General features: G+C 40.7%; 1 protein-coding gene across 2 annotated transcripts; it reads left to right on the top strand.

Annotated features, from left to right (window-relative positions):
* Nucleotides 1-2,386: 2,386 nt before the first annotated feature.
* Nucleotides 2,387-27,426, top strand: LOC111225061 (neural Wiskott-Aldrich syndrome protein-like). Of its 2 annotated transcripts, XM_022749820.1 has the most exons (11): nt 2,387-2,745; nt 9,830-9,964; nt 10,196-10,282; nt 11,236-11,332; nt 13,274-13,297; nt 18,417-18,603; nt 19,294-19,336; nt 21,196-21,349; nt 22,583-23,130; nt 23,237-23,345; nt 24,612-27,426. In XM_022749820.1, the coding sequence occupies exons 1-11, from the start codon at nt 2,641-2,643 to the stop codon at nt 24,671-24,673; spliced, it is 1,551 nt and encodes a 516-aa protein (XP_022605541.1). In that variant the 5' UTR covers nt 2,387-2,640; the 3' UTR covers nt 24,674-27,426. The 2 variants fall into 2 exon arrangements, with proteins under 2 accessions (XP_022605541.1, XP_022605542.1); XM_022749821.1 differs by lacking the exon at nt 13,274-13,297.
* Nucleotides 27,427-27,983: the final 557 nt, after the last annotated feature.

Here is a 27,983-nt window from a genome sequence, read left to right as displayed (position 1 = left end):
GGTTGTGCATGTGGAAGTAAGTGCAGAAGAGCAGGTACAGGACGTGTTGAACTTATATTTAAATGAAGGCTTTGGGGAAAAGCATGATAAGAACCATATTTAACCATCAGCGAGAGATTCATTGATTAATTATATGAGAAAGTAGGAGCACATTTTGTCCATATGCCATCATACTGTAGTGTTCCCTTAAATAACAATGCTAAGATATTGTAATACAGTATTAAAAAAAAAAAAAAAAAGGTTCATATTCATCCATCAAATTCTGACAAACTGAACAGAAGGGAAGCAGTAATATGGGCCATTCTTGCTGTGTTTGGTGAATGCGCTGTGTCATTCACAACAGGTGTTACTAGTGACATTAGAAGCTGTCATCCAGCTCCACAGGAACTTTCTTTACTGACCCAGGAAGAGAAGATAAATGATCTGAGGTTGTGACAAACATGCTGTATGCACACACTCACACTCACACGCACGCATCTACAAACACATGATCGTGTGCACATTGTTCATGTATATATGCAAATAATTAGATATAGACCTTCACAGATATGCAAATAATCACACTCAGGAACATTGTGAAAGAACTATGGTCTTTTTTCCGCAAGTATTGTGTAATAGAGGAGCAAAAGATAGCCAGAAAAATATTTTCTTCAATGAAAGGCCAAAGGAAACTTCTCTATTACACACTGACAGACAGCTTGGCTACAATTTTAATGAAATTTGCTCCTCAATAATTTAGCATGAGGTGACATTTCACACCAGTCTGATGGACTGTGTTTACATTATTTGGCAGCTGGCAGCATCTACAGTGATTTAAATGGACAGTATGCAATGACTGGAGATGGACTAACAAAAGTGATATTTGGATTTGGTCTACATGGAATATGAAGATGCCAGGAGTTGGTTTAAACACTTTATCAACCATGAATACATCAGAGTCAAACAGGGCTTGTCATTTGGGTCATGAAGATTATGGGAGAGCTTCTTTAAAGTCAAGCTCCTCCTGAATCATTATGTAAATCAGCCTCAGAAGCCCTTTATACATCAGCTACATAAAAATGTAAGAAATCAGAATTTCTGGTAGTGATATATATAGTTTACACTTACCCTTACTACTTTTAGTTGGTCAGATTCCTTGTTTATGAAGGTGTACTTAGAAAATAAGTGATTCAAATACAAATGTTCCATAACACATAGCAAGTAAGGGACAGATCTGCTTCTGATACCTGACATAAGACAACTACATATGTAGAAAGAATGTATTTCAAAAAGTATAACATGCAAAAGATGCTCAAATGTAAAGAATAGAAAAATCACTTCTGGAGAGTATTGCTGACGAAGGAAAGTCTTTTCTTTGTATTACTTCTCAAAGACTGCCATCCTGCAAACAACAACACGTTTTTGAGCCTGACTGAGCTTGTTGCAAGGTATTACAAACACCCTTAGGTGCATTATTAAAACATGTACTAGCAATGAATGCTGTCCTTGCCTGTTTAATAATTATTTAGTCCAGTTTATTGTGAAGAGTAAATTGTTTCCTGTAAGACTCTTTGGCTAGTAATATTCACACACTGTGTCATACATCAAGAACAATAGTGCTGTTTTATTTTGCATTCTCAGTTGACAAGGATACAGACAGACACACAGAAGTGTACACTTTGAAACATATGTCAGACATGTCACCTTTACCCCTCTGGCTATGCATAGAAACTGGAATAGTCTTCATTTTACTTCACTTTATTTATAGGCTATTTATAGTTGGTTGTAATGAAATGAAAGGATGCAGAAGCATTTCAGTTAATGGGGGCAAATCATTTCCTATCCCAGGGAATGTTTATCATCTAGGACTTCACAGGGCCTGAACCATGCCCTGACTTCAAAAATTATTATCTCCGGAACGAAATAGAAATTTCTGTGGTTCTTTTACGAGTACCTATTTAGCCTGTGCTAAGTGCTTTTTTAAGTGTAGGCTTAGCTTTGGATTAATTTTCAGTTCGATAATTCCTCTAACAAGGAGCTTCATTGCATGAACTTTGCAACTTGCACCTTATATTTCTTATCTCCTCCCATTCTGCACTCGCACACATTCCTGTCATAAAAGCCACGGGCGGACAGGACCAAACCATCTCCATGGAGAGTGTACTGGGAATTGTGATTTTATAAAGCAGAATTTGTTCATCGGGCTTTTTACAAAATACACTTGAATAATAAACTGACTTATATAGAAACTTCTGACCATTTGCCGTATCAAGATTTTCTCTTGGTGATTATGTGGGACACAGTAGGGAAACGCGTGGAACCCATTCCCAGATAGTGGACTCGTCCTAACACTGCCATGTTGGATGGAACTGGCTCCGGGCTCTCTAGCGGCCGGACTTCCCAGGAAAGTTTTTACTGATTTACGTCTTCGCTCAGTCGCTGCAAATCTGACCTTATTTTAAAGAGGAGCGGGACATCGCACGGCATCCCTAAACAGTGTACATTGTTTGGCACACCGGTTTTGCAGAGCAACTGGATAAACTGAACCGGTGTGAGGGGTCGGGGGAAGGCCACGGATGACCGAGGGATTGTTTATGTATCTTTTTGGATCTCATATAACGAGTTAGAGTCGGTGCATACTTTATAAATTGATCACCAATAATGAGTGGACATCCGCCGCAGCGGCGGCAAATAAATGTCGGTTCGCTACTACTGACACCGCAGGAGAATGAATACCTTTTCAACCACCTTGGCAGGAAATGCATCGTAAGTTTTTTTCCATCAAATTGTTGTGTGATAGGTGGCTAAGAAAAAAAAGCTAATACAGCTAACTTGCACCGTGTTTCCTGTCCTGAGAGGGGAGATAAAGCTAGCTATGAGGTGTAACGGTGTGTTTGTGGCCTACACTTTTATGTTGTGATTTTGGAGGTAACGTGTATGTTTTCCCAGGGAAACACTTGAGTCTTCCAACTGAAGAGGTTGGTTTGTTTTGACAGCCGAGGCGACGAGGGAGGGCTGGGAGCTAGCGACTGTCTTTAACGTCCCGTTTGGGACGGTGACATTTGGGCAACAGCAAGTTTCACTCCAGCCCCAGGCCTCCGCTGGTACGCCTCTAACTTAAAGCTTGACACACCTGAAATCACCCAGGAAATCCTGAAATTCCTCTGTCACCTGGCCTAACCACATTGAGCCCAGTGAGGGCAGAGTGGAGTTAATGATCGGGGCTTTGGATGCTGTTAAATCCATCAACGGAAAGCAGGGCAAAACAATGATTTTTGCACTGGCATTACATAACGTAGCTGAACCTTGGTTGTTTTCGGGAAGTGTGTCCACCGAGAAGAATGTGCCGACCAGACTTGGCTGAGGGCAGAGCTGACTAGCTAAAAGTCCCCCTAATGCGAGACCTGCCAGTCACATAAGCTGACGAGAGAGCAGTGGGAGTAGCCTGCTGTACCAGTGTGACTGCAGTCAGGATCAGTAGGGCAATGTCACGACTCAATATTGTGAGATAGTCCGATATTACGTAACACGTTTAGCATTCAGCTGACTCATTTTTACGTCCTCCTTGTGCACTATGTAGCTAACTCCATACCCATCAGATTATAGTGACATTTTAAGTGATGCGTTTTGCAGCTGCAGCAACACTAGTAGACTTAAAAAGCTAATCCTCGTGTCTTCAGTGTTTGATTTTCCTTTATTAGGATCTGACAGGACAGGTTTTTCCCTCTTCCTTAAAAATCAAGCATCCCCACTGGCTAGCACATCTTAATATTCATCAGTCATATAAACCATTTCAGAAACTCATACTAAAAAACTCTGGGGCATCAGACCAATTGATGTTTACTATTATTAGCATTTAGCTAGTGGTTAGTAGTTTCACACCAAAGACCTAAACAGTCCATTCAAGTGCAGAGTGAACCCTATATAGACTTAATATAATGATGCTCATGCACATGTATACTCAGGTGGGTACTATGGCGTAAGTGGCTACCTCTGATAAGTTGTTTTGAGTTGTTTTGAGCCAGCAGACGTAGAACGATCGTGACCCTCAGTCTCACTTTATGAAAGCTGTAAGGCAGTAATGCACTTTAAACTCTTTCACTGTAAAGTTGGGTCCTCTCAGCAGTACAGGTTGTTGCTAAATCAGCTTGTTTCCTCAAAGAGGTGTGTGTGTAACACAACCTTTGGGCAGTAGCAAGCTTCTCAGAAAAAGGAGAAAAAAAAATCCATTCATGTTTCTTTTTAGCAACGAGATTTTCCTGTCTGATTTTGAAATTGGATAATTTTTTCTGACCATGTTTGCTTAGTAGCTTTGCCCTCCTGTTTTGCAAATGTCATACAGTGATATCAGCTGGAAAGAATGTCACGCCTTCACCTGTTATTGATTGCCTTTACAGATAAGATGTGTTTAAAAGTTAAGGTGTGTCATGTTTTGGCTGTAACTTAATTGAATTTGCTCTATAGAGATGGGTCACTGCACGTGAGACAAAGGTATCTGCATTGCTGTTTTATAGGGTAAACTTTGATGGAGCCTGTTCTCAGATTACTTCCCCATAGTAATCATAGCTTCCTGTAATTGTGTATAGTAAAGGTGGTGTGCTTGAGAGACAGAAGTGGCTCTTCCTCTTTCTCTGTCAGTAGAGCTCACTGCAGTGAACAGGCTATGCTCTTGGTTTGGGGAGGTACCTGTGTGTCCATGTTTGCTCCGGGAAGGCCACATTTCCTGTCCCATGACACAGTATGTCAAGTGTGTGTGTGTGTGTGTGTGTGTGTGTGTGTGTGTGTGTGTGTGTGTGTGTGTGTGTGAGGTCACATGGTGAGATGTGCTGCCTCCACCTTAAACATGAGCACACAGGTTTCTGAGGCGTGTCTTCCTACACCCCTGTAACCTGTTTAAACATCCAATGACGATGTTCTTCTGGCATCTTGGCAATTGTGTCACTTGACATGTGACAGAGACGAGGAATCGGGAACATTCCTAACAGTCTGACGCTCATGTGTGTGTCCGTACACGTCTTTGCATGCAGATTGAGTTTTGGGAGAGATCGTGTGTGTGTGTGTGTGTGTGTGTGTGTGTGTGTGTGTGTGGGGGAGAGGGGGGGAGAGGGGGGGAGAGTGGGGGAGAGTGGAAGAGACAGACATTGTTGTGTGTCTTCCTGACCAATCTAATTAGAATGCCCATCAGTGATTTAGTGGCTGACTGAGTGATTGTGTGTTATGTAATGTACTTATTATGCAGAAAATGTAAGAATCATGGAGTCACCTTTACTTTGTTTCTTTGGACTGTCGTCTTTTTAGATGCACAGCCCTTAGCTGACTCTGTGCAACTGAAGTCGACTTGATTTATTCTAGCTGTAAAGGCCTGTTGTATATTGACTAATTCTTGGAAAGTAGCAGAGCTCTCTTCGCCTTTTCTGTGTGTTTTTAGTGGCTATCTTTGTTGTTCGTGACTTGGAGTGCTCCAAAAACTGTTCTACCACCTGTAAAAACTGGCAAGTGTTCATTAGATCATTAATAGATAAACTGATTGTTCTATTGCTGCCACTTTTATATAATTTGTGGTTGTGGATTTTAACAGCTTCTGTGAGCATGTAAACAGTAGAATTTTTCCGGTGTTTTTCCTGTGTGGCCAGGAACTTCACTTTGCAGCAGAGAGGTGCACATAATACAGATGCAGGACACACATAGTTTGGGAATAACACACAGGTATTTCACCCTGAATTCTGTATCTCAGTATCATGCTCTCATTCATATGCACAGAGAACAAGAGGCACAATACATTTACGTACACATTGGTCTTCACTCAGTGGTTTTACTCATTGGTATTCCTTGTGCTGTTTTCACCATCAGCGACACTGTCTGACTGGGCAAAAGGTGGAAGGGGTCCAATTCACACTCTGTGTGTGTGTGTGTGTGTGTGTGTGTGTGTGTGTGTGTGCGCAGACTGCCTGATCAGCAGTCCTGTCCTACAGGAAGTCCCGTGGTCGGCCTCCTCCGGTGATTTGTGCTGGAGAAGTGGAACATGACTCCTCTTTTCCTCCACTTCTCCCCTTTTCTAATTTTCTCTCCTTCCTCAGTTCTTTTTATAGTTTCACCTTACCTCCCTTATGTCATCTGTCATTCTGTTCTTGTGTTCCTTCAGCTTATCTTTAGGCCTCTTTTGCTGCTCTTCCTTTGCTTCTTTTTTCTTACTGTACATCACTTGCCTCCTTTCTTCCACCTCCTTTTCTCCCACTTCTTTCCTACACTGCCTTTCTGCGTCATCCACTTATCCCGTCTTCTGTTTCTTCCCACTCTTCCACCACTCCTCACTCACCTCCTCTCCAGGAGATCTTGTGAAGAGGTGTAATGGTGCCTAATTTGTGCCAGGATTGAACAGCTTGACCAAATGGTTGATGCACGACATTCAAGTAAATAAAAAAAGGACACAGGCTTAATTTTTTGTCTTGCTTTCACAAACTGTTGAGTGGGAACATATAATTCTATTTTTTCTGTGCTGTATTTCTCACATACAAGTGTATTAGTATTACATATGCAAACATGAGAAAAATATTTTTTCTAGAGGAAGAATCGTGAACAGTTTGTGTTTTTTGTGTCACCTGCACAAATAGCAGTTCCTTCTTTCTGTCCAGCTGAACTGTTTGTGACTGTGCAGTGTGTGTCCTGGCCAGATGACTGCATCATCACTGTAGCTCTGGTCAGCACAGATGTAGAAACTGACCGTGTTAGAGAGCGAGTGCATAAGAGACGAGCGTGTGTGTATGTGTGTAGGGCGAGCGTTTTTTGTCGGGTATTGATGACGCCATTGACTGAGCTCCAGTTCCTGCAGCCTTTGGCCCTGTCAGGGAAAATCAGCCCTCCATGGGCAGATGAAACCCCAGGGCCTCAGAGCCAGGACACTGCTACATTCTGCTGTTACAGAGAAACTCTGTCATAAAGTGGTTTCATATCATGAATCATAAATTCATGTTATTCTTTCTGTCTTGGGTATTTGTGATCTAAATCCAAACAATCAAAAGCTGCCACGCTGCCAAGAGACCCAGTGTTTGTATAAATATGAATAAAAATATCTTGTACATACAGTGCTGAAAGACAAACAGCCTCTCTGAGGACACACTTTTAACGTCTGTTAATACTGTAACGATGTAGTGGGGACAGGGCTGTGCAGTTGAAATCCGTACCGTAATGATGATAAATGCTGTGGGAGACTACACTGAGATGTTCTGCAGTGTCATTCATTTTGCGAGTTTATAAACTGACTTCGAAACCATCACTGTGACGTAACTGTTCCTCTGCAAGTGCACATGTGGTCCTGTTATCTCACTTAGGCTGTGTTACGTGCAGATTAATGTTAGTCATTCAGCGGGGCTACATTAGCCATGACAACAACTAGCCTTCCAGCTGTTCTCCCCAAGGCTGTGTTACCAATTTAGCTAAACTTAACTTCCTATATGAATCAGTGAGAACGCATGGCTTTTTTGCTCCAGTGAAAAGATGTGTGACTGCTTATGCTTTGTGTTCCAAGGGAGTAGTATAGATGTAGGGTTAATGATCGCCATAACTTTTCCCTAAAACCCTCATCTGTCAGATGAGAATAAATCATTGCTTTAAGTGGCTTTGCAAGTAAACCAAACCTTGAATTGTACAATAGCCTCTTTTTTTGGTGCAGTTTTCATGGCTTTCCCTGCATTTAGTGTGCAACAGTGGCTGTATGTAAAAACAAGACCATTTCACCCGGATTACCTGCAAAGAAAGCATAGCGTCAGTGTTTGGAACGACCCCCGGGGGGGAGTCAGTTCCTGGGAATCAGAACCTTTCTAGGAACTTTTGCAGGATCTCAGGAACTTTACCTGCATTCTGACCACAGGAATTTAGTTTCAGTTTCGGTTCCTTGCTCATAGTTCCATCACCAAGAAAGCACCTGCTTAGTAAATTCAGATGGTACAGATGTTTATTGAACTAAACTTTGGTCAAACACAATCCTTGAGGCTGCCAGTCGTGTGGACGATTCAGTCATACTGCAAACACTGGTTGTTGCTAGTATCAATATTATGACTATTGACAGGAATTTCTCCTAGTGTCCAACTGTACTGTAGCTGACTTCTGATGGCCAGTCATGAAACAAGCAAGCAGAAACATAACCACGCAAGAACTCTATGGTATGCAAACATTTCCTGGCACTGCTAAGTTGAAAAGGTATTAAAAATTTCCCCTGTTGATGCTCTTGCTTTCATCTGTGTGGTAATGACTGTGAGCCAGGACCCCTTGGGGTGAGAAAACCCCCTGGAGCAGCATGTAAAACCTGTGGGAGTCTGATCTGGTCTTATGATCATAGATGTGCTACAGGTGTGTTCTTAGTGTGTGTATTTAATCTCAGACTAACAGCCCGTGCCTGTGACCCCGCTGCTTCCTGTCATCGGTGATGTAATTAAAGGTGATATGGGGGTTGATCAAAAGATGACTTGGATTTATTTCTGTCTTTATGTTCTGGTTTTATTTTCATGTAAGTTTCAGTGACTTGGTGTCTGCTTGAATATTGGTTCACAGCATGGAAGATGCTGCACAAGCCAAGTGCTGAGATGTCTCTAATACTTGATTTTACCGGTGTGATGTGTGTGTGTGTGTGTGTGTGTGTGTGTGTGTGTGTGTGTGTGTGTGTTGTGTGTGTGTGTGTGTGTGTGTGTGTGTGTGTGTGTGTGTGTGTGGGGTGGTGTGTGTGAGAGAGTGAAAATGTGGGCTCAGTCTTAATATAGCATGGATCCTTAAGGGATTTCAGACTTCAGGAGATTCTCAAATGCTTGCAGTGTCCTTAATACACAAGCAGAGTGACCTCAGCTTCCAGCCACAGTTGAGAGTAGTGTGTGTCCTTGTTGACTTCCTGGACATTATTTAAAGTGCACACTTGCTGTCAACCGCGTCGGTGTTCTTACAGTGATGCAGTATGAGGACAAAATCAGTTCAGGTTTATGTTGGTGCCATATTTCATCTACCTCCCTCTGCTCTGATTCAGTGTAGAGGAAGTGTCTCTTCTCATAGTTTATCTGCTGCGTGTCAGGCATTTGGCAGTGATGGACTCCTTTCTGACAACTGCAGGACAGCGTGACTTGACCCCACCCCCACCCCACAGAGTCACTGTCACTCTGTCAACCAATCAGTCTGTGGTTACTGTGGTCATTATATTTTCATGATGCCCTTGAAATGGTGGAAGATAATTTCGATTAAGACTTATGCCGCTGTCATGTTGTTTATACTAAAGAAACTTTGTGATACTTAAATGATTATGGTAGGCTTGTTATTAGCCTGAACTGTCACCTGTCCTGTTAGATATTTTTCATGTTTCCTGTCAGCATAACCAGACGCTGTAATGTTGATACTGGCCGCAGTAAAAACACCTGCTGTGTCTCTGGCAGCTATCATTCATTCATTAAAGGTTTTAGGGGAAATTTTTCTTGTGGAAAATATTGTGAAAGGTTTATTTTAGATTTAGATTGATGTTGAGACCTGTGTGTTAAAGTTGACTGTGAATACAGGTTATGCCATGTTTCAGTCGTTACACAGATTTGCTTTGAGACACAAGTGTGGATGAGTCAAAGACGTTAAATGTTCTGCATGTAGTTTCGGACTCATACCTGAACTTATATCTGTTAATTTGTTTATATAATATCAACAACACTATTTGGAAAGAAACCTTGAAACCATCATTTCCTCTGACTCACTCTAATTTGCAATAAGTTTTTTTATAGTAAGCAAGCTGTTTATATACTGTATATATATTATTGATTTTATTTTATTCTCTTCCTATGGTGGTATTTGCAGCAGGATGACTCTCTCTCCCTCTCCCTCCCTCCAGACATTGTCTTCAGCAGTGGTCCAGGTGTTCACAGCAGATAGGAACTCCAGCTGGAACAAGAGATGCTGCGGGGTGGCCTGTCTGGTCAAAGACAACCCCAATCGATCCTACTTCATCAGGGTCTTTGACATCAGGGTGAGTGAATACACGGCAAACGGCGAATCTGCACACTGATGATTACATCTGTGGTCTATCGCTACAGTAGTTGACACTGGCACAAGACCAGACGACTGTACTCGCCCAAATGAATGTCAACGGTGGTGTATCACCGTCCGTTCATTAAAGGCCTGTAGCATTTACTGTCTGTTGTATTTGCTATTGTGTAATCTATTTATTCTGGATTTAACATTGTGTGTTTTTCTACAGGACGGTAAGATGATGTTTGAACAGGAGCTGTACAACAACTTCAGCATCTATTTCCCCAAACCCTACTTCATCACATTTGCTGGAGATGTGAGTTACTCTCTCTATTTCACATTTCCCATTTTTATTTATTTATTTTTAGCAGCTGCGACAGCGCGGCAGGTATTGTTTTCACCTTCTGAGCCTGTGTAGCAGGAACTACCACAGAAGCAGCTTTGAGTGTTAGGCAGCTGGTTATATGTCTGTGGACAGATTTTGCCACTGTGATAGTCACTACTGTGCAAGATGCAAACACAAAACTTTACAGGCGTGTAGTTGAGATTGAAATGAAGGACGAGTTTGTAGATGGCTGTGGTCGTCAACTTGTTAATGGTGTGATCCCCTGCGAGATGGTCTCTAGTTTTTCCTTTTAATTTGTTAATTTATTCATGGAAAAGCTTCAGCCCCAATTTCTGCCCCTCATACATCATGTTTTTTATTATCACATTTGAGTCACAGTAAAAAAAAACACTGTTTTTTAAAGACTTTTCAAGTCTCCTCTGTCCTACAAGTGCAAATATATTCTCTTCACCTGTACTGTAAAGTCAATTTTTAACCTGTTTCACAGGGTTCTGACTCTATTCCTTTGCTCAAACAAAGAGTTCTTTTTTTTCATATCTAAAACACTTGATGTGACAAGACCCCTTTATTTGTTGAGCAAACACCTTAGCTAGTGGGTACAGTGGCTCACACTCCAGCAGACCAAGAGGTATGTGGAACCGCTGACTGTGTTGATAAGGTTGGGACTGTTCGCTGGAAATAGGTTTGGAAATTCAGTCATGGAAATTTAATAGTGAGGTGGGTTGCTGGCACTTCACAAGAAATAAAATGACTTTACAAATGCATTTGTGTTGATTTTTTTTTTTTTTTTTTTACAACTTTCTGCCATGTTGTGTGTGTGTGTGTGTGTGTGTGTGTGTGTGTGTGTGTGTGTGTGTGTGTGTGTGTGTGTGTGTGTGTGTGTGTGTGTGTGTGTGTGTGTGTGTGTGTGTGTGTGTTCGCAGACATGCCAAGTGGGTTTGAATTTTGCCAGTGAGGAGGAGACCAAGCGTTTCCACAGCCATGTGTCAGAGCTACTGGGGAAAAGACAGAGGAAAACTGGTAACAACTTACAGCTGCTGCCCACTTACCTACACACCTACCTGCTGTCCTAACACGATTTTTTTTTAAAATGACACGTTTGGTAAATTTTTATCTAGTGTTCAGAATAATAAATTAAGCCTAAACACGCCACTGCAGTGAATGTGACTTTATAAGGTGCAGTAAGAGGTTTTGGCCTGAAACTATCCAACTGGTGTGAGCACAAGATCAAACTAATTGCTGAACTTGTCATTTTTACAGAACTAGGCAAAAGATCAAAATTTGAATATATGAAGAAAATTCATTTAGAGGCACAGGATTAATATATTCCATCTGGTGTGTGAGATGAACTTTGGGCATGACTTTAAAATTTATTTATAGCCTTTTGCCTGGTACTGATGACTATTCGCTTTTCTTCTCCTGATCTGCTGCGATCTCTTCACACTTCTTAAAGCTGTTGGTAACAACACTTCCAAACCTGTCAGTCTGCAAACCCTCCTTCAGCTTCAGCAGTTCAGGTGTACATGATCAGAAGTCTGGCCTACTATGACGCAAGCCAAACGTTCACTATTCAAAGTCATTTTAACAAAAGTCTCCCAAATGTATTTTTTTCAAATAGATTTTAACTGCGCATTTGGCATCGAAACTACATTTTTAGTGCTTCACACACACACACACACACACACACACACACACACACACACACACACACACACACACACACACACACACTACAGTCAGGGACGGGATATTTTTTCCTCCGTTTATAATAAGAGACACCACCAGATCAAATTTTAAGCAAATCATGGAAGGCATGCATCACAACACAGCACTTGCATTTTTGAAAAATTATGTCGACTGGCCCAAGGGGGGCACTACAGTTTCAGGTTGAAATGAGCAAATGAATGATTTTGCTGAGCGAGAGACTTCCTCCCTCATGGGCACAACGTTTCGAGAGTTGACATGTAATGAATTCAAAATGATGATTATATGTGAGAGGACATTTATAACCACTTAGACCTAACAGATGTTTTTATAAATAAAATAGAATATGTGAATAGAATGCAAAACATGTATTTTTTTGTTAAAATCAAAATTGAGCTCTTAGGATTCACATGGTTTTCATCCAGCACCAGCAATTAGACTTTGACACTGCAAAACTTAATGGAAATGTTACAAGGTTTTTGTTCTGGATTAAAGCTTCTCTTATTTCTCTATCTAAGGAAATGAGCTGTGAATGTTTGTGTTCATCTGACCAGACTGAGGATGCAATTGAGAACACATTGTTTATGCAAAGCCACACATATGCATTCTTAAACTTATTATTGGCATCCAGGCCTTAACTTTTATCATCACTTGCTTGTTAAGACTGTCCGTCTTCCTTCTTCCCCCTCTGCGGGTCATTTCCTGACCTTTCAAATGGATCGGTCGCTTTCATCTTTTCCCCCTTCAGCCCTTTGCATTGGGTCCCTAATCTTATCTACAAGGCTTCTTCTGTTTGACCTTCAATGGGCAACTCAAGCCATCAGTATTTTGAAGTTCTGTTTGTGCGTGTGCGTGTGTGTGCGTGTGCGTGCGTGTGCGTGCGTGTGTGTGCGTGTGTGTGAGCGCGTCATTAATGTCTTAGTGCTGTATGAGAGAGAAAGAGATGCGTATTGTGCTCGTGACAGTTTTGTCAGAGTCTTTTGCACAATAGAATTTATACATGGATATAATGTTAGCCGTCATGTGTGAATGAATGAAAAGTATGTCTGATTTACACTCCCTGAACACACTAACAGAACAATTTGCTTGGCATCTTTTCCAAATAACTTTCCAATCCCGCCGAGCCCTGCTCTTAAAAACCAATAAACTCTCTTCTCTTTGTGCATCTGCACTCTCACACACATTCGCTTCTCACTAACCCAACCCACTACTCAGCACAGGATTGTAATGGTTTCATTTTTGTCTGTGTGTTCACAGAGAAGAGACGCGACCCTCTAAATGGTATGTTTTTCCACTATTTCCTGACCATAAGTTCAGAAACTGACAGTGTCAGATGAGGAAACATTTGTGTCAGTGTGTTTGGTATGTCATATGGGTGGAGTTTCGGGATCATTCAGATTTTTGTGTCTCTTGGCCACAACTCAAGCCTGTTTTTTGTTTTTTTTCCTCCCCCCATTATTGTGGTAGCTATGCAGCATACATAGCATTTAATTCTTTTGTAGGAAATACCAGTAACCTGGCATCCATGAAGAGTAAATAAAACACCAAAAAGAAACTAAATAAAGACCAGATAAACTCAAACTGTTGGAAAAGTGAAAAAACACTTGATTCATGAGTGCACGGTTGATGAACACAATTGTTCCACAATGCAATGCACAAAGGAAATGAAGGAGCTGCTCATAGCTGGGAAAACGCATTGTAGAAGGTGGTGAATCAGCTCCAGGAACAGTTTCCGTTCACAGTTGTAGATTAATTGATATGCATCTGTACACAATATTTCCTGTTCACACAACATGCTAAAGTATGCCAATGATAAGTGGTATGTAGTATGCAGGTACTAGGGCGTTTGGAATTGGGACACAGCTATCATCTGTTCTGCCTCCTATCCTACATCTTACTTTACTGCAGTGCGTTTGTCAAAGATTAAGGGGAAAAAAACAACAGGTTGTCCAGTTGCAGACACAAGTTTCATATAGATATTGCCTACAAATCCACCAAATGGTTTTCTGATTTCTGATGTTTATGATTCTGACCCACAGTCAAATCAACATAAATGGAAAACTGTAGGAATCCAGAGGAAAAGAAAGCACATGATCATAATATCATGACAATGTGATTATATGCAGAATAACATAATATTATAGTGCCATGTAGTGGAGTCTTTATCTATGAGTAGCATGCCCTTCATGACCTCAGCCTGCCACTCAATATGGACGGATGACTAAAGAGATGGAATTCAATTGCAGATATGCACACATTGTTTTTTTTTTTTTTTTTTGGACATATGGTTCATGAACAACAGGAACAGTTGGAGCAGGAGATGAACCAGTTTTCGATGGACTCGCAGTATGATTTGACCAAGCTGGCTTATTAATGTGTGTGTGTGTGTGTGTGTGTGTGTGTGTGTGTGTGTGTGTGTGTGTGTGTGTGTGTGTGTGTGTGTGTGTGTGTGTGTGCGCGTGCGTGCGCGCAGCCATGCAGAGGTCTTAACTACACAAGATGACGCATTCAAGCATTTAGCTGATGCTCATATTCAGAGCAGCTTAACAGTACTGGGCCTGAGGATGTGTTGCTTTGGTCACATCAGATGCCACATACGGTCATACATACATGATGTCCCCAAACCGTCATGTAACTCGGAGCTATTTTGAGCTGATGGTTGACGACTCAGATCTTCACTTCTGCCAAGGAGGTTATGTTTTCCTCCGTGTCTGTTTGTTTGTTTGTCAGCAGGATTACGCATAAAGTACTTATGCGATTTACACCAAAGTTGGTGGAGGGATTGGGCATGGGCCAGAGAAGAACCCATTAAATTTTGACGCCAATCCATTTAAAGGGGCGGATCCAGGATTTTTTTTTTTTTTTTTTTTTTTAAATCACAACATTGTGAGATTTTTCAGAAAGTGATACATGGAACTTGATATAAAAAATGAGACATATTCATGGGATCTATTGAGATCTATGAGTTTGCACAGTTGGGTGCGGATCCGGATAATAATTCGGATCAAGTGCTTGGCCTTGGTGGAGGTATGCGCTCTACTGAGTTTCATTCTAGTTGACTCTGCGGTGGTATTTGCAGCTTTTGTAAGATCACCAATCAGAGAGGAGAATTAAAAGGACAAGTATTACCTAAAAGCAACATGTTCCATGTATCGGTGCCCAGTCACGCTGTCATGCAGAAACGTTTGTACCGGTTTCTATCATGGATTTGTGCATGCATGCATGGTTTCAGTTTCTGAATAAGTGCATCTTGGTCTGTGAATTGGTTCAATTCCAAAGGAAGTCATCCTTGTCTTTGCGCAGGGATATTTTCTCTCCATTTCCATCTGTCTCCCTCTCACTTCCATTACTGCATCATCACTGTGTTACTGTCTGATCATCTCCAGTCTTTCCTTCTGTTCTGCCCTTTTCTCCTGCTGCCCTTTCCCCCGCTCCTCATCATTTGTCCCTATTTGCCCCCTGCTCTTCATTTAATCTCTCTTAATTTCCCTCTTTCCTCTCTCTCTGTCTTGTCTGCCTCTATTGCACTGCCTTTCTCACCCTTTCTCTCACCCTGCAGATTCATCATGTTTTAGAAACCCCTGAGATTAACGTGGGGATTATGCCGTGGATGGGTTTTAATGGTTATGTAAAATCCAATGCTAAATCCAGAATAATTTGCTAGGATTAGATCCATTTGTGTGTTTTGCAGGGAATGGGTGGAGAAAGCAGTGGAGGTGGGTGGAGAAACAATCACGGCGAGCCAATCCGAGCACGATAATCTTAACAGTGCACCCTGCTGCGATGGAAAGCCAGGGGAATAGAAAATGACTGCAAAATATATACAAAATATGCAGAGCTCAGATACAGCAAAGAAACAGAGGCTGAGAAAACAAGATACACAGAGGAGCACTGTTGTAGTAATGGAAGGAATGTAAGAGGAAGAGTAAACTTTGGCTGTTGGCTGGCTAAGTGTTGGCAGGCTAAGTGTTGGCTGGCTCTTTTCCCTTCTGATGGCACTGCTGGATGTCTGCCTTCACAGCTCAGACAGCATGTGTGTCAGCTCCACCAGATGTCTGAGGAAGATATTAATTCAGTAAATACAGACCATTGCGCGAAGTCCATCAGAAGTTGGCTTGTTTTCTTTGATGGTGTCTTGGAAACCTTTGGGATCATCTTTGTCTTCAGGTTTCAACGGAGAAGAAACGTTTTACCGAAGAAGACTGGAATTATTTCTGAAACAAGACAAGTGGATTTCGCTTTTTACCTGCTTACAAAGACAAGTTTAGGAGAAAGTTATCCTTTTTGGAAGCAGTCTTTCCCTGCTTCAGTGTATTAGAATTTCTACAGTATTTCTGCACATTTATATCTTGACTGAGACAGCAGACCTTAGACCGATCTGTCAGAGCAAGACACACTGCGTTGAAATCATTTTATTTGAACCAAGATCTTCCTGGTTCTCACCGTATTGCTCATGCACAGCCATCAGCTACAATGATGTTCTGCACCACCTTCCTATCTGCTCCCTCTGAGGATCTTAATTGTGAGGGCGGTGGAGGAGGAACAACCGGTGGAGGTTTGGGCCCAGGTAGCTGCCTGTCTTCCCTGCACTGCCTGGTTCTCCCTCAGGACGAACTGTACCCACCTCTGTCCAACCCGACCACTCGACTCTCGATTTGCCCCGAAGAGCGAGCCCGCAGCTTGGTCGGCAAAATGCTTCTTGATGTCAGTATGACCACCTGCGCGGCAAGACAGGAGGGTGGGTGTATTTGGGACAGGGTGAGAAGGCGACGTAGTCGGTCAGCCTCACCTTCGCCCAGCGAAACTCCCAAAACTCCCTGTCGTGAGAGTTTCAAAGGTATGTGCTACAGATGAGGCACTGGTGGGACAATGGTGACACAGTTAATTTTAAAGACCAACATGAAAAATGTGGCTAACACATGAACCGGAAGGTAAATGGCACTGAGGTTAGGTGTAGACTCTGGAGTACCGGTAGTTGTACTGTTGGTGGACATTTCCCGGTGTGCTGACCTCTTGTCATTGATTTAACTCCCATACTGTTTGGCTGCATGTGTATTGTGGATTTGCTGTTAGTGTTGGTTCATTGTGATTGGTTGTGTGCAGTTCACGTTACCATGTTCGGTACACTGACATACAAACACCAAAAGTGTATTATTATAGTTAAAACTTTTTTTAGTTTATTTATTTATTTATTTAATAGGGACAATGCAATTGAACATGGTTCTGAAACAAAGCATGGGACTGATGTGTTCCACAGAGTTTATACTTATGGCTAACTTTGAACTGTCCCTTGTTGGACTTTTACATGTACAGTGTAATTAAAACAGTAAATTTTCTCTATCATACAAGCACAATACACTACAGATATGAAAGTGGAGTAAAATGCTCTATTGAAATGCATTGATTGTGATGTATTGACAACAACAGCAGAAACAACACAGATCAAACAGACAACTCAATTGATGATCATACAATTAGGTGAAAATATACAGATGTAGAGTCTAAAAAGACAACAGTAGCACAACAAGCAGACGAATAGTCTAAACAATTAACGATAGATACAACTGAATTCATATTCTGATTTTTAAGTATGTTCATCCCTCAGAGATGTTGTAGCACTTTGTCTTGTCTATTTTATGTTGTTAGTTTGGTATTTCATTGTTATCTCTGCCTGTCATGGCCAGGCCTGGTTGAAAAAAGGTTACATAAATAAAAGAATATCCATTTACATAGCTGACAGTTTGGATGATTGTTTCAGATATGTTCCATCTGCAAAAGTGAACTAGCTTTGGAACGAATGACAGTACAGGGTGTTTATCAGTTATAATGGATAGTAGGTCACTGAACTGACAGAACAAGTTCTACAGCAGATTTACTCTTTGTCATCTCTGTCTGTTTTTGTGATATCATTTTGTAGTTCAGATTTCGGACCTAACTAGTTCTGTCATTTTGTTGAAATGACATGAGTGGCAGTAATGAGATGACACTATAATCCCACATAGTCTGAGCCACTTTCACGACCTTACACCCAAATAAAATTCCTAGTTCTCTTTGAGCCAAACAAAGTCTGTAATGGCCATTAAATAATGGATTACATAACTGAAAGGACATTGCTGGCACTGAAAATCCCCATACTTGCATTTTCATATGTAGCCAGGATCATTTTCCGTGTTTTATGACTTGTTACTCACTCAACACTGAAGTGTTTTCACAATTATGCCAGTTTTTATCATTTGTTTCCCTTTCAATATAAAGCCGGTATGTGTATTCAGTGTTTAAAAATACTCCTTTAGACGTGATGGAAAACCACACAACCCATTTTTGTGTCTGTTTTAATAAAGCTGCTGTCCTCTCTGTTATATAAACTGTAACTTAAGCATTGTCTCCATCACTTTTCCAGGTCCTTCGTTGCCCATGGCCACCGTTGACATCAAAAACCCGGAGATCAACAGTGTTCAGCGTTTCCATAACAACTCTCAGGTGAACAACATTGTGCACTCCTCCTTCCCCAAGAGGGAGAAAAAAGGGGGCAAGGGGAAGAGGAAGAGGTTGACCAAGGCGGACATCGGCACACCGAGCAACTTCCAGTGAGTTACAGGCGCTAGCGTGGTTGTGTTTGTCTCAGGTGGTGGATCATGAATTGTCATCTTATCTTGCCGACATCTTTACAATTTGTTCAGGTGTAGATGAAAACCTCTTTCACCATTTCTTCCAAAAAAAGTTAATCCAGTTTTCAACAAATTTAGCAGAAGACATCCTTGAATGACCCTGTCTAACCTCTAGTCACTATACTCCCATACCTCCAAATATTCGTGATAGGATTGTGACAGTGATAGAATTAATAAAACAAAAACCACAGTAACACAGCGTCATGAATGTAGGTGTTTGAGTTTAATGTTGACATGTTTCCTGTATGACATACTGGCCCAGACTCTGGCTTGTCCCTATATCCCTCTTGTCTATATAAGTGCTGGTGAATCTGGGGGAGATGTTAATCCAGGAATATGTGAAAGATTAATAATGCAGGAAAATCTGTGCTGTGCTTTCAGGAATCATGTCTGTGGCAGCTTTCATAGTGTTTGTTACATACTGCAGGTCATCAGCGGGCTCTCTGGGTTAGAAACACAGGTGTTTTCTTAGTGTTTGCAGTAAACAGCTAATTGACTTCCATCTGTATGTCTCACCCTTTTTCTTTTTTTTTTTCAGAAATGCACTGTACTGTATTTCTTTCTTTTTGATTTTTACATGCTCTCACATCCTCTCTTGTTTTCTCACAGGCACATTGGGCATGTAGGATGGGATCCAAACACAGGCTTTGATGTAAGCAGTAATTCACATTACCCTCATGTCAATGTGTGCTCTTGTTTGTATGCATGTCTGCTCATGTAGATATTCTTAAAAACTTGGCCCATAAGCTTATCTGTTCGTCAGTCAGACGTCCCGCTTCCAGAGAGATTTTTCAAATTTAATACCAGCTCCAAAAACATTAAGCCGAGCTGCGTGGCCAAGTCGTCAGGAGCGTTACACAAGGAGATTTTGGAGGGAGGAGAGCTAACCTGCATCTGCATAATCCATGGGCTCATTCCCAAAAAGCATCATCAGTAATTATGTTGGATGCTGGGTATGAGATCATGCAGGTCAGAGGACTTGCTCGGTCTGTAAATGAAAAAGATAAAATTCAGATGATTTGGTTTCATAAGTTAATGCTTTCAAGGACTTAGATTGATTTGAATGGGTGACGTCAGTCGGACAAAGCTCGCTCACCTCTCAAATCCCCAGGCTTAAAGCTGAAGCCCAAATGACTGGATTCACATATGAGCAAGGGATATATTTTATACTCTTAGCAGCTAAATTTGTCTCTTTTCCATTCTTATATCATATTTGAAGTGCTTTACTTTTACCTCAGATAAAGTAAAAAGCACTTTATCCACAGTAAAAGTAAAGCACTTCAAATAGGTCCCAACTTTAAAGAGATAATCAAACAATTTGGATTTGAACTGCTGAAGTCTGAACTTAAGGCTCATTTTACCTGCAAACTGTTACACGATACACTTCGTGACAGCAGTACAGCTAACCTCAAAAGTAAACCACAAACAAGAAACATGGACACAATTAACTTCTCTTTATTGTCTTTACTGACAACAAAACACAATGTGAAACCAGAAACAGCTGGAGGGGGAAGTGGCCAGATCTGTTCTAACTATTTAAATCCAGGTTAGTTAGGTATGTTTTTCCAGGGTGTAGTAGTGTCACCCCACACCACTAGGTGGTAGCATCACTGCTAATATCCTGGTCACATTTTCAGCTATTTTAAAGGGTAATGTGAATGTAAATGTCTCCACAAGGCAAAATGTAATATTGAAAATAAGAAATGATAATGAAACAGCTGATTATATTCCTAAGAGTCATTGTCAAACTGCTTTTTCAACCGTCCCTATAATTCAAACTGAACCAACCTCAACTCTTAACATGTCAGTCGTTTAATGTGTTACTGAGCTGCAAAGCTCATAAATACAGATTAAGACTCTTAAGATCACATCACAGATCTTAACATATAGTTCCATGTGATTATGTATTGTATGTGTAGGAATGTGCTCACACATGAGTGGCAGGAAAGCCACTGTTTACAGCCAGTGTGTTTTAGTAGTGGTGAGGAGGCTGATACTGTTTCAGTCCCAGGAACCCCATAACGATACAGTATCAGTTAATGAAGATGCTGCCACTTTCAACTACAGTTTAAATGTGACTGAGGAGAACTCTCAGTTATTTGTCCCTCATTTTTATTAAATGTGCTTGTATCTGTTCACTTGTGGTTGAATACAATGAGCCCAAGTCACTGACAAGAAAGTAGGCCTGTCAGTATCCACAGTAATGGAACGCATTCGGTGATTAATACAATTTAAGTCTGTGTCTCTCAATGATAGATAGAGAGATAGATAGAGAGATAGATAGATACTGTATTTATCCTCTAGGGGAAATTAATATAAAAAAATTAATGTGTCCCTGAGGATGAATTATTACAGTGTCTGTGCAACTATACGTGGCAGTTCCATTTCAAAGGTTAGGAATTTGACTATCACTGTGGTAACCTATACTGACAGTGTAACCATCTTCAGCAGTTTACATAAATCTATTTACCAAATGTCACCTCTTCCTCTGTGTTTATTTTTTTTCTCCAGTTGAATAATTTGGACCCTGAGCTAAAGAACCTGTTTGACATGTGTGGCATCTCTGAGGCTCAGCTGAAGGACAAGGAGACCTCTAAGGTCATCTACGACTTCATTGAGAAGAAAGGAGGCGTAGAAGCTGTCAAAAACGAGCTGCGGAGACAAGGTATGGCAGGCTTGGAATACAGACTGTCCTCTCCCATTTATAAAAAAAAAATTAAAAAATCTTGTTTACTGATACAATAGCGAAAGTCAGGGAAAATTTTATTCTGTTTTCACTTTGATTCATGAAGGAGAGATGGGGAAAGGGAATTTCCTTAGTGCAGCTTGACAGTAAATGTTACTATAGTAGTTTATTTATAGGATAGTTTTGGTTCCAGGATGTAGAAAATGTTCAGTCAGACTGTTTTGTTAAATCTATGCACATGTTTTTGCTGCACACTCACCTTGTGTTTTAATGGGTTGATTGTCAGTTTAAGACAATCTAACTAGTGTGGTGATTTTATCCCCAGGTCCGCCCAGGTGGAGTGGTAGGTTTCTATGCATGACCTGCTGTGACAGCTCATGACTGTGCATGCAGAGTTGGACTATATGACCTAAGAATTCAATTATAACATGTGAGGCTTTTGCAGTTCCTGAAGTCAGTTTAGTGTTTGCTGTTTTACACTTGTTTGTACTTGAGATGGATGTGCTTTTATTACCTGACTTTGGGGCTTTTTGACTCCAACTACTGACATGAAAGATGCAGCGTTTCTCTACCAAGCTGCTTCGTACTGTTGACAAATTCATGAAATTATTGTCATGCAGTGATTACTCTTCTGCTATGCAACTTCAGTCTTAGCCACACCTGTAAACTCCACTTGTACTGTAAACATTTTGCATGTGAACTGACACCTTTTTCACCAGCAGCCAAACTCGAGTGCTCTAGGTCCAGACTAGTTTTCAAGAATCAGTAAGGGAAATCAAAAGGCATGTGTCAAAACAAAACCGCTGGTTCTTACAAATTCGGAATGGGTTTTGATTTCAACTTATTTTAACGTCTCTTTTTTGTTATGAGAAAAAGGTTGTTGACACATATATTTCATTACACTTTTCCTTCACAAATTAACACCAGTTACATGGGAGAAGGCTGCCCCCTGTGGCTTAATGTTATAACTGCATGGCTTCATGCAAGCAAGAGTTGGGGAACTGACAAGCATTTTGGACAGATATGCTGTGAAATCCCTTGTGACCATCCACATCTTCCAGCTGTCTCTTTATGAAAGTTAAAATATTAGTAAATATAAACTGGATGTTCTTGCAGGCTGCAGTGTGAGCTCTGAATGAGGCACAGTGATTATTTATACTTTCTGTTCTAACTTTAAGTTTTTATTCTTTTTTTCTCTCTCTCTTTCCTCAGCTCCTCCACCCCCTCCATCCAGAGGTGGCCCTCCTCCCCCACCCCCACACCACAGCTCAGCCCCTCCTCCCCCTCCTCCTGCCCGGGGGCGAGGCGCCCCACCGCCTCCTCCCCCTTCCAGAGCTCCCGTCTCTGCCCCCCCGCCTCCCCCTCCATCTCGGCCAGGCATGTCCGCTCCACCGCCTCCCCCTCCAAGCCGGGGCTTTCTCCCGCCTCCCCCTCCACCGGCTCACGCCTCAATCCCCGTGGCGCCTCCCCCACCGCCTCCTCCCCCCTCATCCTCAACTCCATCCAGTACCGGAGGACCGCCTCCCCCACCTCCTCCTCCCCCGCCTCCTGGCCCTCCACCCCCTGCTCCTCCGCCGCCCACGGAGGCTAACGGAGGGGACAGCAGTCTGCCCTCACCCGGGGTCGGCAAGTCGGCACTGCTGAGTCAGATCAGAGAAGGCACCCAGCTGAAGAAGGTAGAGCAGAAAGAGAGGCCAGTCTCTAGCACCGGAAGAGACGCACTTCTGGACCAAATCCGGCAAGGAATCCAACTTAAACCGGTCAGTATTGATTCATCACACACAGCTCACCTCTCAGTCAACTATGTATTAATCTGAACCGAACCCTGTGCTTTAACTCTGGCTGATGGTGCTGTCTTTTTTACAGAGGGATGACAACACCGATTCATCTCCTTCCACTCCGGCCCCCTCGGCAGGCATCGTAGGGGCCCTGATGGAGGTGATGCAGAAAAGGAGCAAGGCTATTCACTCTTCAGGTACATACTTAAACGGACACATCCACCTTCTACTCAGCTAGCAAACTTTATAGTAGTGTATTTATTTTGAAGAAACACAATGTTTAATGTTTAAACCCCATCTATAGTGAACATCAGTCCTATATGTAATATATATATCCAATATGTTTTTCTGCTGTCATGTTCAGTAGCAAGCTCCAGGGTTGTTTACACACTGTTTAGGGCTGCAACTAACAAATATTTTCTATATTTCTATATATTACTTTGCCAATTATTCTTTGGAGTAACTTATGCAAAACATCAGAAAACAGTGAAAAATGCCACCCATCTTGATGTCCTAGAGGTCAAGGTGAAATTATTAAATGTCTTGTTTTGTCCAACCAGTGGCCTGAGACCCCAAAATATTCAATGTACTATAATGTTACCAATGTAATTAGTAAAACTAGAACCATGAAATTGATATTGTAGGAACACTTATCATGGAACTTTTCCAGTGTACAATAAATGTATTAAACCTCCACAAAAACAAGAGCTAGATGTCATTAATAACCTCTAAACAAAGAACTAAGAGCATTTTCCTACTTGGAGACTCATTCAACTCGACATGATATAAAGGATTAATCCATAGTGATTGGTTTCACCTTAAACATTAGAACATATTCACATATTATAAAAAAGGGAATATTCATACTAATAAGGCTCCTAATTAGTGAAGCAGAGAGATGCAGCTTTGAGAGGATTTTGTAATAGAGGTTTATTTCACAATACACGTGCCTTGGTCTTGAATTACACTATACAAAACCCTGCCTTTTATAAAAAAAAAAATAATAATAGAGCAGTTGCAGTCTAACTCGGTGTGTCAGCTCGACATTAAAACTAGACCTTGCGTCATTTACTGTGTGTGTCAGATGACACTTGGTTGCCAAAATATAAATTGGACTTTCACCACTTCCTCATCAGCCTTAAACAACCTTATGATTCTGTTTTTCCATTTCAAGCCTCCTCTCTCAAGAGCATTGTAGGAAACGTTTCTCCCCCTGCTTGAGAGTAGTTCTTAAAATGTGTTCAGAGAAGGGTCAAAGCAAGAGTTGACTCTCTAACCCTAACAGACAAAAGTTCAAAAGTGACATTTATGTCACTGCTACCAAACACACAGAAACACTTGCATTTGTTTGAATGATCCTTTTAGAAATCATTATGTGTATCTTATTATTTAATTGCCTTTTAAGAGCATCATTTCCAGATTTTTCAGTTGACTTCATGTGAACGTTGTCTTCTCTTCCACAGACGAGGATGATGACGATGAAGATGATGAGGACTTTGAAGATGATGATGAATGGGATGATTAGCGATTTATTTTTGTTTTGTTTTGTTTTTTTTTCTCCCCTTCCCACCACCTGGATGATTATGACACTAAAATTGTGCTTGTCTTTCTAAAAAGAAATTTTTAATTTCAAAATTATAAATGTAAATGTTCTATCAATTTGCTGTATATTTTTGTTGCCTTTATGCTTTTTTTTTTTTATTAATCTGTGCAATACCTCATTTAATCTGTAAATGTTTGTCATTCTTATATCTTAGGTTGTTTCTTTATCTTTGTCATGTCTCTATGTTCCTGTTGGCTCCATTTCTGTCTCTTGACAAGTAATATGTCTCATCTGTCATTTTAACTATGTTCTGCTTTTTTCATCTCTCTGTATCTTTTCCTCCTCCTCCCACGGCCCTAACTCTTCTATGTTTATCACCTCCATCTGTCACTCAGCCTCCCATCACACATGTCCCCGTCGCTCTCCCATGTTCCCTGTCCCCCAGATTAACATGTGCAATTTCACATCAAGTTGTCTGTTAAACCTTAGAGTTGAATGTTTTTTTTTTTTTTTTGGTCAGTGATTGAAGGGAGGGCTTATACAACAAGTTGCCACAAATCCTTCATCAATCATGTCATCATTGTTCATCAGGAGGAAAAAAAAAAAGAACTATTTTCATACCCTATTGCTCTGTAGTTTATTTTTACTTATTCAAATGATCCTAGTTTAGCACTCATATTTTCTTAAAACAAAGAAGAAAAAAAAGAAATGCTCTTTTTTGGAATATTTAGCTTCATTTGCTGTCGACTGTAAATTTGCTCCAGAGTTGAGTCTTGTTATATTTTTGCACAGATTGAAAGAGGAGACTCGCTGCATCAATACAGGACATTTTCAGGTCTGTATCATTATGGAACATGCATATGCTTTAAGTAATGAGGTAAAATACACTTAAACATTTTTAACCGTTAACACAACATACTACATACAGTAAATGCATGGAGGTAGCCCACAGTGTTATGGCTGGCTATCTGTTGTGAATTTTAGTTCTTTTTTTTTCTTTTTCACCGTCACACTACAGTTTAAGTTGAAATTTTGCTTTTTTTTTCTTGTTTTTTTTTTACAGTAGCAAGCAGAGTATTAATAAATGCCTGTTTGTTGGAATCAGGTCATTCATCATGTAAAACTTGAGGAATAAAGACATTTTAGTTTTACACACCTGATGCTTATAATGGGTCCATATGCTAAGTTACTGTACAGAAACAGCGAGACTAAAGTAGTGTTCTCCCTGTTATAGACACTAAGTGCTGACAGTATAGGGAAAAACATTAGATTCATGGCATTATTCAAACAAGTATCAATATTGTCTTGACTAACTAGTACATAATGAGGTGTAACATAGGAAATGCTTATATAAAAACTCAGACAGTGGTCAGTTTTTCCCTACAAAGACCAAATAATCAGATGTGGGCATTTAATCCACATACAGTTGGGTCTGATATGAGACCACTTCCCCATTCACTTGAATGAGAAAGTAGTGGCAATAGTACATCATATTTACCATATGCTTTGTTCAAACAGTGGTTACCCCACAAAGGAAAATACTGTTAATGTTAGATCATTTCATGAGACGAAGGAAAGGATTAAAAAACATGAATGACAACTGCCCTGTGGCTACAAATTGTCTGGCTCAAAACTGAGTACAAGTTAGAGAAACTAACGTATTTGTTGCTCTTATTTCAGCAGTTCCTTACATTATGGCCTGATGTACTCTAATGCACTATACTTTTGTGTTGCTTGCTAACCAACCAAAGTAGATGTGTACTTTTGCGAAACAGTAGCGGCCACAAGTGACAGTTATAGGGAAATGCTAAGAAATGTTTATCTAAAGTTTGCTAACATCATCCAGTATATGCTAACTGGTCATACCAGACCAACAGACTGTAGAAGAAAAACCTCTGTGTGAACTGAAATGAACAAGGGTGAGTTTTATTACGAATGAATTCAACTTTTCATTTGTAAGAGGAAGAATATGTTATTTCTTCTTTTAAAAGTTGTGTCGACTATTTAAATCTTTGCATTGAAGGTCAACACAGGCATGCTAGCCATGTTGGCTCTATAGAAAGCTGTAGCTATCTTTTGCTAATATTTGTTAGCTATGAATGAGTCATTCAACCAGACTAATGGTTGGTGTCCATTCTAGACCTGATAATCCAAGACTGTTTCCAAAAGCATTAGCATGAATTAGCACTATGGTAGGTTAAGATTTTTATGTGACATTAATTAAAAAGGGTTGTCCTTCAAATATCCTCAAACACATTTTGTAACAACACTACTATTATTGTCAAGAAAATTAGCTGCACACCACTCTGTTGCTAGACCTAAAAATTATACATGGAAAAAAACATGCTAACAAGCAGCATGCTCCTACTGCTAGCATATCTTTGGGTTATATTACAGCTAATATAGAAACTTATTTCCCACAGTGTGACTAAAATGAATTATACGCTATAATGTCTCCAAATTCCTTGGTGTTGTGTTTTGTTTTTTCTCTGGTTCCAGTTAGCAAATGCTTTCTCTTTAAATTCTGTCTTTGAGAGACAAATTGCCACTTGTCTGACCTCTTTTGTCGAATATCAAGATACTTTTTTGGGGGGGAAACCTAGCCATGTTTTCGCTGATGTTAGCTTCTGTAGGTAACTCGGTTAATAAGATGTTATGGACGCCAAGCCTTATCAATGAGGCTGGACAAATAATGAACTCTGACATTGTACACTCCAATAAAAGGTTGATATTTACATACTTTGTTATTTGGGCTTCTTTTATCTGGGGACAGCTGACATATATTTGTGTTTAGTGATCTAATGCTTTATACTCACAGACTCTGTTGCACTTGTGTGTAGCGGAGCACAATCATCTCTGTCAGGCATGTAATATGAGTATTTGCATCTGTTTGTCTGTGTCTGTGTGTGTGTGTGTGTGTTTAGAGTGATGAATACAGGCCTCATCACCTGCAATAAACAGCGAGACAGGGAGTTGGACAGATCTGGTAACAGCTGAGCAGAGGATTATCACACCATTTACCGCTACCATTTCACCCACTGAACCAGGTAGAAGTGAAAACTGGGTGAGTGAGGGAGAAAGCAGAAGTATAGCTAGTTATCTCTTTGCAATGACGTGTGTGTGTGCGTGCATGTGTGTGTGTGACTGTAAAACTCCTGTTTCAAAAAAAGAAGTTAAGGCATTCATGTGTCTTTCTTGAAATGAGTGCAGACACCCCTCGTGCATCTATTAATAGCAACATACAGCTATAAAAGTGAATCTTTTCAGTGTGAGAGACAGAAATAGCTGAACG

Source organism: Seriola dumerili, unplaced genomic scaffold (assembly GCF_002260705.1).
Source record: "Seriola dumerili isolate Sdu_G_001 unplaced genomic scaffold, Sdu_1.0 BDQW01000138.1, whole genome shotgun sequence".
NCBI classification, from domain to species: Eukaryota; Metazoa; Chordata; class Actinopteri; order Carangiformes; family Carangidae; genus Seriola; species Seriola dumerili.
Note: the sequence above shows the minus strand (reverse complement) of the source record. Positions and strands in the feature narration are given on the sequence as shown.

What these genes read in the sequence shown, in the direction of transcription:
- LOC111225061 (XM_022749820.1), top strand. Translation starts at nt 2,641, where the DNA reads ATGAGTGGACATCCGCCGCAGCGGCGGCAAATAAATGTCGGTTCGCTA. An exon ending in GAAAAGACAGAGGAAAACTG is followed by an intron (nt 11,333 to 13,273) that starts GTAACAACTTAC and finishes GTGTGTTCACAG; the next exon opens with AGAAGAGACGCGACCCTCTA. An exon ending in GGCACACCGAGCAACTTCCA is followed by an intron (nt 18,604 to 19,293) that starts GTGAGTTACAGG and finishes GTTTTCTCACAG; the next exon opens with GCACATTGGGCATGTAGGAT.